The sequence below is a fragment of the Vigna unguiculata genome, chromosome 4, assembly GCF_004118075.2.
Source record: "Vigna unguiculata cultivar IT97K-499-35 chromosome 4, ASM411807v1, whole genome shotgun sequence".
NCBI classification, from domain to species: domain Eukaryota; kingdom Viridiplantae; phylum Streptophyta; class Magnoliopsida; order Fabales; family Fabaceae; genus Vigna; species Vigna unguiculata.
The window spans coordinates 15,539,773-15,551,317 of record NC_040282.1 but is presented as its reverse complement, the minus strand read 5'-3'; the positions used below and the strand labels follow the sequence as shown (position 1 = coordinate 15,551,317).

The 11,545-nt window shown below is 33.4% G+C and overlaps 1 protein-coding gene across 2 annotated transcripts; it reads left to right on the top strand.

The window, feature by feature from the left end:
- The first annotated feature begins 5,168 nt into the window (after positions 1–5,168).
- On the top strand, positions 5,169–7,916 carry LOC114181183 (elongation factor 1-alpha). Of its 2 annotated transcripts, none has more exons than XM_028067554.1 (3): positions 5,169–5,334; positions 6,189–6,667; positions 6,773–7,916. In XM_028067554.1, the coding sequence occupies exons 2-3, from the start codon at positions 6,206–6,208 to the stop codon at positions 7,652–7,654; spliced, it is 1,344 nt and encodes a 447-aa protein (XP_027923355.1). In that variant the 5' UTR covers positions 5,169–5,334; positions 6,189–6,205; the 3' UTR covers positions 7,655–7,916. The 2 variants fall into 2 exon arrangements, with proteins under 2 accessions (XP_027923355.1, XP_027923357.1); XM_028067556.1 differs by having other exon boundaries at positions 5,200–5,334; positions 6,195–6,667.
- Positions 7,917–11,545: the final 3,629 nt, after the last annotated feature.

Below are 11,545 nucleotides of genomic sequence, written 5' to 3'. Positions count from 1 at the left end.
TAACTTCCACAACTTGTATTGGGCGAGCTCTAAAGTCGAGAAAATTGACTCCTCGATTCATTGGTCCGTATCAGATTACAAGGTAGATTGGTCCAGTAGCATACGAGATTGCCTTGCCACCACACTTGGCAAACCTACATAATGTCTTCCACGTATCGCAGTTGAGGAAGTACATACCGGATCCTGCTCATGTACTGGAGGAAGATGATGTCCAAATACGAGAGGACTTGACAATTGGAGTTGGACTAGTGAGAATCCTGGATTCTCAAGTCAAGCAACTCAGAGGGAAGGAGATCCGAATAGTGAAGGTTCTCTAGGATGAAACAACTCAGGAGATGACGTGGGAGATGGAGGATCTTATGAGGAAATCTTATCCTCACCTATTCACTAGTAAGTTCTCTTTTTTGAGGACGAAAAATTTTAAAGGTGATCATCTTTAGTTGTTTAAAAAAGATATAATTAAAATATATCTTTATTTAATGTCATCAGTTACCAAAAATTTGATCATTAAATTTAGCATGACCATACAATTCATTCATTCATTTCAAATATATATATTTGTTGTCTTCTTTAAATAGTTCATTCATCTCAAAGAAAACTTTCATTCATTAGAGGAAAAAAAATCAATACAAAAGTACTTAAATCTAGTAGAAGAACAACAGATTCGAGAGAAGAAGAAAAATGTTTACCTTTGTTATCTTCTTCAAATAGTTCATTGATCTCAAAGAAAACCTTCATTAATCACAGAAAAAAAAAGCCATACAAAAGTACTTATGTAAGACCCGCAAAATTTAATTAATTAATTAAATCATTAATTAATAAATACGGGTGGAAAGATCATTTATGACATTAATTTTGATTGGTGTGATGTGGAAAAGTACTAGCTCAAGTGGTTGAGAGTACTTAATTGTGTGAGAGGACTTGGGTTTGAGTCCTACGTATGCCAATTATGTGTTATTTAATTATTATTGTTTTGAAAATATGTTTAACCATGTTTCCTATGATATAATGCTTGAAGTGTATTAGTTAGCAAGAAACATGAATTGGCTGGATGGTTTAACATTGATTTGGCATTAGAATGATGATGGGTTCAAACCTTGGTGAACTCAAATTAAAACCTTATTTTTTTTGGTATTTTTGGCTTTGGTCTGAATAGGAAAGGTTGAGGGAAAACCCTAGTAGTATGGCAGCTGAGAGGTGGCTAGAAAATAGTCATAATGAGATGGTAAATGTCATTAACCACCACTTAATACTCAATTTTTGTTCTAGGAAATTCACCTAGTTTTTAGGCACCCTTTAAAAAGCAAAAGTGGGTTAATAGAGAGGGTTTTGCAAGGCTTGAAAATATACCCAGAAAGAGCACAGAATCTGAGACTTTGTGAGGTTTGAGTGAGACTCTTGGGGCTGAATTGAGAGGAGGCTAAGGAGGCAATTGATGTAGGGAGAACTCTTAATCGTCAAAGCTTTAAGCGAAGAAAAACCAGGTTAGAGGAGCTTTCACGTTGAATTATATGTTTTGGGATTGGATTGCATGATATATTATGATTTGTATGAACATCTTTCGTTTCTGGTTGGATTTATGCATTTATGGAAAATTTCCAAAAACCGCCTAGCGGGCTGTTCATAGCCGTCAGGCGGCATATGTATTTTAACAGAATTTTGGGGTTCCTGGGGAGGAACCGTCTGGCGGCACACTCCCAGCCGCCAGGCGATGCAAGAGACTATACCAAATTCTGGATTTTTTATGAGCTGCCTGGCGGAGATGAATAATTCGCCAGACGACGCGAACCAATGCATGTCGATTTTGATGTTATGATGATTTTTGGATGATTCCGATGGAGGTGGAAGCCAAATTTAATAGTGAAAGGTGAATTTGAGATCATATAGTAATGAATTTCACATAAATGGAGGTATAAATTGAATGAAACAGTGTAGGGAGGCTTTAGGGTTGATGTATTACGAATTTGTTGCTCATGGAATCAATTGGCAGAAACTCAGTTAGGGGTACTTGTTGTAATCATGTGGAATAGTGCAGGTTCGTGTGATTTTGGAAATTGAACGGGTTAGTTAATGATAACCTGGATATTGAGGATAACTAGATAACATAAGAATGGAATAAAGTGGATCATTGTGGGATTTAGAAATTTGAGTGTGCAAGGGTTATAGCTTTAGGCTGGGCACACTGGACTTAGCAGAAAGGCTAGGTTTGAAATTAGATAATTCAAAGGCACTAGTTGACATAAAAGCGTCAGGGCTTGAAAGAAGGTCTTTGAGGCAGGAGGTGTGAGGTTGTGAACCTGTAATGGTTAACTCATATTGTTAAATCAGAATAAAGAGGAAAAATCTAGGTTGTAATCGGTGTGGTGATTTTGGACCAAAGTCCTATCTGGTGTGAATTATAATATAGGTGAACCAAATTGTGTTGGGGTGAAAATGGTGTAGATTATAGGCTCAAGTCTAACAGTTAGCGCATCAAAGGGATTGAAATTTCTTACTGTCAGAAGTTACTGATGTAGCGCCCGGCGACATGGAGGTGTCCGCCAAGCGGTAGTTGGGAGAACAGGGAGTTCTTGGAGCGAGTGGCGCCTGGTGGAGTGGAAGATCCCGCCAAGCGATTAAGATAGAAATAGTGGGGTTCTGGAGCGCTAGCACCTGGCGGTAGGGGGCTGACCCTCCAGGCGGTGGCTGTTGTGTTTGAGTGTTTTGAGACGCTTGGCGCCTGGCGGTATGTGTCCCCTGCCAGGCGGTTTGGAAGCTACTAGTGCCTAGCGGTACGTGTCCCCCGCTAGGCGATTTGGCTGATGTAAAGTCTAAGTCGTTGGACTTTTTAGACGTGATCTACAAGGCTTTTAGGGTTGCTTCAAAGGTGAGATTGCTGGGTTTCTTGAGTTGAGCTCGGGATAGGGGTTAAGCACGTAGCATTCCTCGAGTTGAGCTCGGAATGGCATCCCTCGGTATGGCGGATGAACACGAGGAACCCTTGAGTTGAGCTCAGGTTGGCGAGTGTTGCCGGTGTAAGTGTGCTGGTTGTGGCCAGTACGGATGGGTGCAAATGGATTGCCCTCCTTAGTAGATAGCTGATGAGTTTGGTAGTCTTGGGACAATATGACTTATGTTGTATTTGGGAACTCCACCTGGCGTTACGGTGTGTGATCCGTAGCAATGGTTTCTCGCACGTGCTCTATCGGTTGTGGCCGATAGGTTTGGCAGCAAATTACCTTGAAGTAGTCTCTAAGAGAGGTAGAACACGAATAATCTGGTGGTGGCCTAGTGATGAGAGTTAAAGAATTGAAACACTCTGGAATGTTTGTGTAGTTCATATATATACCTGCTTTATATGTGTATGCCATTTTATATGTTTTATCTGTTAAACTCCCTCTATCTGCTTGTGTTTGGCGATGATCGTGTGCGCGGTACACGTGAGCAGATGATGTTGATGCAGGTGGTGCCGGTGAAGCTTAGATACGGAGCGAGGGATAGCATATGATTTTTGTATCTATGTTTTTATTATTTTTGGTTTTGAAATAATATGTAAACTTTTGTGAGACAGTTGATTATTATTTCCGTCTTATAAACTATGGATCAATGTTTTTATTATATGATAATAAAAGTTTAAATTTCCCACGTTTTTGGGAAATGAGGTTTATTCATAAATGCAATTTCTTTATGATTTTAATTTATTTATTTATTTAAATAAGTAATATCCTGACGGGATGTTACAACTTACATCTGGTAAAAGCAGAAAAGATATGAGAGAAGAAGAAAAAAATGTAGCTTTGTTGTCTTCTTCAAAGAGTTCATTCATCTCAAAGAAAACATTTATTCATTAGAGAAAAAAACATACAAATACAAAAGTACTTACATTTGGTAGAAGAAGAAAATATTCGAGAGAAGACGAAAAGCTTGTACCTTTGTTGTCTTCTTCAAACAGATCACCCATCTCCTAGAAAACATTCATTCATTAGAGAAAAAGACATACAAAAGTACTTATCTTGTATAAGAAGAAAATATTTGAGAGAAGATGAAAAGCTTGTACCTTTGTTGTCTTTTTCAAACAGTTCATCCATCTCCCAGAAAACTTTCATTCATTAGAGAAAAAGACATACAAAAGTACTTACATATGGTAGAAGAAGAAAATATTTAACAAAAGAAGAAAAACTTGTACCTTTGTTGTCTTCTTCAAACAATTGATCCATCGCCCAAAAAATCTTTATTTATCAAGGAAACAAAGTCGTACAAAAGTATGTACATCTAGTAGAAGAAGAAAAGATTTGACATAAGAAGGAAAGTTCATACATTTTTTGTTGTCTTCTTCGAACACTTCATTGAAAACAACAAAAGAAGAATAAACATTGAAGACAAAGTAAAGAAAGTAAAGATGCCTTTGTGTTTATGGTTGACGAAGGTTGAGACGAAGCATGAGAGGAAGATAATGAAAAAGATTCAGAGTTTACCAATGAATGATGAAAAGTAGGTTTAGCTTGTTAGGGTTTTGGAAATTGATTATTGATTATTGTCTCACACAAACTTTTCATTAGAATAACAAATTAAACTTTCGAGAGTTTCATCTTTCATCATAAAGGTTCGTTAAAATATAAGAAAATAAAATCTCAATTGCAAAATATATAATTAAGACTAAATGTAAAAAATCTTTAATTTTAACATGTACAATTTATTTTGTACATATTTATTTATCTCACTCATTATAACGCTTAATATATTTTAAAATTTAGAACAGAAAACAAAACATAAGTAAATTTAAAATATAACCGGTGATAATATTTGTGAAATTAAAATCTACGAAAAAAGAGGATAAGATGTGCTGCTAAGCCATGATATTAATTATCTGAAAAGACTATTAGTAGCGAGAGATTTTATTCAACGTTGATAATGAACAAATGCAAATGTTGAAACGATGTCGTTCATGTATCTTAACCTAGTCACCTAGCTGAAACGATGTCGTCATAGTGGCGCAGCTTTCCTGTTTCGTCCTTGCCAACTGGACTATGTCGAACCCACAAACCCCGACATCCGCGCAAACACAAAGCGCGTGAAAATCAACCGCACAAGACTATCGAGAAACCATATGCGTCAACTCCACGCGGTCATTCCACGCGAGTGGCATACAGTAACGTTCAAATAAGCAAACCGGGGCATAAACGGAATCCGGATAAAACCCTAAGGTTATTATCGGAAACGAAAAGTAGCTCCAACTATATAAAACTCTTGGAACCCTAGTTTTCATTATCCCTTCCTCCGTGCTTCCTCGCTCTGTTTCTCAGTCTATCTTTGCGGCTGAGGATTCCGAACAATCGGCCTTCGTTTCTCGCTAAGGTAGCAGCCTCTGCTCTCTTGTCTCGCTGATTCCGTTCATCTCTGTTTCTTGTTTACGATGATGATTCTTCGTATATATATATTTTTTAATTTGGTTTTTAAATTTTATATTTCCGGTTCTGTGTTTGTGGTTCGTTTTTTGTGTGGATTATCTACGATTTCTACCGATTAACGGAAGAGGTTCTCGTTTCTGTTTTGAACCTCGTTGTGTTCACAGATCTATTGCTTTTGTGTCATAATTACGCGATTTTATCTGTTCTTCTTTTTAGTTAAGATGTTTTCAATGATTTATTGTGGATCTCTTATTACCGAACTAATATGGCTGGTTTTCGCTTTCATGCAACAGTGTCGATATTTTTAATGATTTTATTTATGTTGTCTGAATCTGAAGCTTGTATAATATTTTAATTTCTATGCGAATGTTGGGATCCTCGGAAGTTTTTGTTGTTGCCCTTTTGTGAATTTTTTGTAACATGATTTTTTTTTTATAAAGTTGTTTTTGTTTCTGCTCAATAGAAACTTTTCGGGTATGAGTGGGTTTGCTGGGAGGGTTTTTCGTTATGTTCTTTACGTTTGTGCTTCGCTTAACTGTTTTTTTTTTTAATTTATTTTCTTATATTAGCTGGAGATGTCGAGTTGAAACTTGTTCTTAAGGATTTGTTTATTTTTCTTCTTGATTGAAAAGATTTTTACGTTGTGATGAATCTGCCTTGGTAGATGCAAGTTGATTCATATTTCGCAACTCTTCTTTTAATTAATACATGTGTGAAGTTGAACTTTACCTTGTCATTTGTTTTGCGTGATAATTCACTTTCTAGCGATTGTGAGTTCTGACTTGTGTTTCTTTGAATTAGTTTCAGTTTAACTCATCATGGGTAAAGAAAAGGTTCATATCAACATTGTGGTCATTGGACATGTCGACTCTGGGAAGTCGACTACCACTGGTCATTTGATCTACAAGCTTGGAGGTATTGACAAGCGTGTGATCGAAAGGTTCGAGAAGGAAGCTGCTGAGATGAACAAGAGGTCATTCAAGTATGCCTGGGTGCTTGACAAGCTTAAGGCCGAGCGTGAAAGAGGAATTACCATCGATATTGCTTTGTGGAAATTCGAAACCACCAAGTACTACTGCACGGTCATTGATGCCCCTGGACATCGTGACTTTATCAAGAACATGATCACTGGAACCTCCCAGGCTGATTGTGCTGTCCTTATCATTGATTCCACCACTGGTGGTTTTGAAGCCGGTATTTCCAAGGATGGACAAACCCGTGAGCATGCTCTTCTTGCTTTCACCCTTGGTGTGAAGCAGATGATCTGTTGCTGTAACAAAGTACAAATCTATTTCTTCTCTGTCTAAGATTTGATGTCTGTTATATTATTTATTTTGGATTGTTGTAGAAATTTTGATGTTAACCTTGGATTATCATTGTTGCAGATGGATGCCACTACTCCCAAGTACTCCAAGGCTAGGTATGATGAAATCGTGAAGGAAGTTTCTTCCTACTTGAAGAAGGTTGGTTACAACCCAGACAAGATTCCATTTGTTCCAATCTCTGGATTTGAGGGTGACAACATGATTGAGAGGTCCACCAACCTTGACTGGTACAAGGGACCAACTCTCCTTGAGGCTCTTGACCAAATCAACGAGCCCAAGAGGCCCTCAGACAAGCCACTCAGGCTCCCCTTGCAGGATGTTTACAAGATTGGTGGTATTGGTACCGTGCCAGTTGGACGTGTCGAGACCGGTGTCTTGAAGCCTGGTATGGTGGTGACTTTTGCTCCCACTGGTTTGACAACTGAAGTTAAGTCTGTTGAGATGCACCACGAGGCTCTCCAAGAGGCTCTACCAGGTGACAATGTTGGCTTCAACGTGAAGAACGTTGCTGTGAAGGATCTCAAGCGTGGTTTCGTTGCATCCAACTCCAAGGATGACCCTGCCAAGGAAGCTGCCAACTTCACATCCCAAGTCATCATCATGAACCATCCTGGCCAGATCGGAAACGGCTATGCACCAGTGCTCGATTGCCACACTTCCCACATTGCAGTGAAGTTCGCCGAGCTTGTCACCAAGATCGACAGGCGATCAGGTAAGGAGCTGGAGAAGGAGCCCAAATTTTTGAAGAATGGTGATGCAGGTTTCGTTAAGATGATTCCAACCAAGCCCATGGTGGTTGAAACCTTCTCTGAGTATCCTCCCCTTGGTCGTTTTGCCGTGAGGGACATGCGTCAAACGGTGGCTGTTGGAGTCATCAAGAGTGTTGAGAAGAAAGACCCAACTGGAGCCAAGGTCACCAAGGCTGCTCAGAAGAAGAAGTGATTTCTGCTACATGTGATCTTACTTTTGGTTACAGAAAAAACTTGTTCCTTCATAGTAGTTTATCCTTACAGGGTTCATGGTCGGCCGTCAATTTTCTTTGTTGTCTGTTCATGAGAGTACTATTTTTTGTTTTCTTTTTTATGTAAGAGTCGGAGTTTTCTATTTTCAGAAGCAGTCATAGGGTTTTAGCCCTTTTCTGCTGAGAGATGTTTTAACTGCGTTTAATTTATATCAAAGTTTTGTCAATGGTTTAACGGTTAAACATTTTTTACATTAAGTAAAAGTACGTCAGCCTACTGAGCCGGAAGAAGCCATGCGATCTTAGATTCATGAAAGTATAATGAATAAGCTAGGCATTTATTTCTTTAAATATTTAGGATTAACTAACATTTTTTCTCGAAGATGCATCCAATAAGCTTTATAAACCTCAAAATTTTAAAATCACGCTTAGTTATTTTATGTTTTGTATAAGATTTCTTGTTGGTATTGTCAAATGAATGTATGTATTGGTTTTGGGAACATTTGAAAATAAAGTCTTTAACTGTACGATTCCACGTGTCAAAAAATGTTCCACGAGAAGTTACAGTTGTGTAAAATTTTTTTCAATTTAGGTTTTAAATTTAGGTTTTATATTTTAAATTTAGGTTTTATATTTGTTATTTTTATTCAATTTAGTTTTAATTTTTATTAAAATAATTAATTTTGTTCCTTTTAAATTGACTTTTAAATTTAATCTATAACAATATATAAAGAGGATTCCCTCTTTTGTGTCCACATTTCATAATACCAAATATACCCTTTACAATATTATTATTTATTAATTTTTTAAAATTAATAATTATTTTTATCTATTTTTTATAAAATTGTTTATCTTTTTTTATTCATCAACAATTATTCTCTCTATTTATTTCATTTTATTTTTAATAAATATACATTTATTTTATATATTAACTTAATAACATTATACTATTATCATCTACTAATATAATATCATTCATATTTAAAAAATACACACAGGCGCGATAGCGCCTGTGTGTGTTTACACTAGTATCTTTTATACAAATTATATTTATATTTTTTGTAAAATTAATATTTAAATTTATTATTTTTAAATTTAATTATAAATTATTAAATTTAATTATAAATTGAATAAATTTTTATATTTAATTGTTAAATAGAAAATAATTATTTAAAATATTATAAGAATATGATTATTAATTTATTTTCTAATATTTATATTTTAAAATATTTTTAAAATTGATATATAAAAATATTTTAAATATTCAAAATATTTTAGAAAAATAAATTAATATTTGTAAAATTAACATTTACATATAAAATATTTTAGATTTTAATATCTAAAATGCATTAAAAATATTAAATATTTTAAATTTAAATGTGAATATTACAAATGTTAATATATATTTTTAAAATTTTAATAATTATATTTTATAATATTTAAATAATTATATTCTATTTAACAATTGAATTTAAGAATTATATTCAATTAATAATTAAATATTATAATTTATAATTAAATTTAAAAAATAACTAATAATAATGTCAATTTTAAAAATTAAATGGTTCTATTTTAATAAAATTTGGGACTAAATTAAACAAAAATAATGAATATATGAACTGAATTGAACAAAAATAATGAATATCGAGACTAAATTGAAAAAAAATAAATAATACAACTACAAACTGACACGTAACACTAGCATTGACATGTGACACTAGCATTGACATGTGACACAATTGTGACTTGACACGTGAACACTTTTTTTGAAATTAAAAAAATTAAAAAAAAATTAAAAAGATTTCAAAAAAAATTAAAAAAAAAATCAAAAAAACCAGGAGCTGACATGTGGAATGTACTGTTAAAAAACGTTAATTATTTAAACACCGTTAGTGAAAATGACCAAATTGACCACAATTTGACAAAAATAAGGACCTAATTGAACATAAAACGAAAATATGGATCAAATTGAATAAAATCAACAAAAATAGGGACCAAATGTATATTTAAGCCTTAAATTTTAAAAATAACTAATAATAATGTCATTTTTAAAAATTAAATGTTCTATTTTAACAAAATTTGGGACTAAATTAAACAAAAATAACGAATATAGGAACTGAATTGTACAGAAATAACGAATATCAGAACTAAATTGAACAAAAATAAATAATACAACTACAAACTGACACGTGACACAATTGTGACTTGACACGTGGACACTCTTTTTGAAATTAAAAAAAATTAAAAAAATAAAATAAAAATAAAAATCAGGAGCTGACACGTGGCATGTACTGTTCAAAAACGTTAACTATTTAAACACCATTAATGAAAAAGACAAAATTGACCATAATTTAACAAAAATAAGGACCTAATTAAATATAAAACAAAAATAAGAATCAAATTAAATAAAATCAATAAAAATAAGAACCAATTGTATATTTAAGATTTTTTCATCATTAGAATTCTCATTCCATTTTGACGCCTATCCCTAACCAAAGAATAAATCACAATAGGGGTGTTTCTTCCTGCACCACCCTTGCACCTCAATAAAAGTTGAACTCTCCGATTTACTTATTAAAAATGTAATAAAAATCCGTTTACATGTTTATTTTTAATATTTTTTCCTGGATGTTCCCAAAATATTTTTGGACAGTATAATATCTTCCGAAACACCTAATCCAAAATATGATTTTTTTTTCGAAAAGCATTTCAAGGTCAGACTGAAAATGCCTTCGGGAACACTTGTTTCGAAATCTTTTTTATATTTTGGAATATCCAATTTAAAATATAAAACAATTTTTCATAACATGTGTTTCGGAAGTCATTTCTAGATAATACATTCTGAAATATTTATTTTGGATTTTTTTTCTCTGAATGATTGTTACAAGGGATATTTTTGAATCCATAAACATTTTTCGAATTAGTCAACCTGAATAACAAAAAGGATTTTCAGAATGAATGTTCTGGAATGTCTTTTCAGATTTGAAAATGATTTTCAGAACAATTATTTCAAAATCATTTTTTTTTTATATTTCATAATGTATTTATGAGTTCGTAATGTGTTTTTGAATTCTGAAATATCTTTCGGAACACTCGTTCCGGAATATAAGAAACTTTTCCAAAACGAATGTTGCATAATGTATTTATGATTCCGAAAATGACTTCTGAAACACCTACTTAGGAATTTTCTTTTTTTATTTTCTGGAATTTAGTTGTTGGGATTTTTAGGGCTTTTGAAAATATGAGAGATATAAAATATATGAGAGATATATGTGATATGTTATACGAAGGAACATGTTTTTGTATTTTATTGATATACTCTATATATAAAGCAAAATATAACAAATATCAAGTATAAAATATTTAGAATATCTCACTTCTAATCTAAAATAATAACAAATTTCTAAAACTCACACATATCTCTAAAACTGAAATATTTTCTAAAAACTAATTTAAATAAAAAAGATATTAAGTAATATTCTCAACATTCCTCCTTGCTTAATATCTGTTTATTTTATATCTTCAGATTTGATTCTCCATCTTTTCATGCTTGATTTTCTCCTCTTTTTGTGCTTGCAATATTTGTTTTTCTCCTTCTTCCATGGCATCACATCTTTCTTCAATTTGGCATCATCCTTCATATTTATTCTTATATCAGCATCATCTTCTTTTTCTTTGTTCGGTGTGGATTTCATTGGAGTGGCATTGGACCTTTTATGAATATTAAAATGTGAACCTCCATCTACTTTCTTCACTTGGACATCTACTTTCTTCCAAGGATATTTATTTTCTAATTTTGATCCTTCTTTCATACTCACTATATTTGTAGCAAATTCCTCCTTCATAAAATCCAACGCAAATCTTTTGTCTTT

Excerpts from the sequence above, each read along its gene's own strand:
- LOC114181183 (XM_028067554.1), top strand. The coding sequence starts at position 6,206 with ATGGGTAAAGAAAAGGTTCATATCAACATTGTGGTCATTGGACATGTC. Across the intron at positions 6,668-6,772 it reads TGATCTGTTGCTGTAACAAA|ATGGATGCCACTACTCCCAA; the intron begins GTACAAATCTAT and ends TCATTGTTGCAG.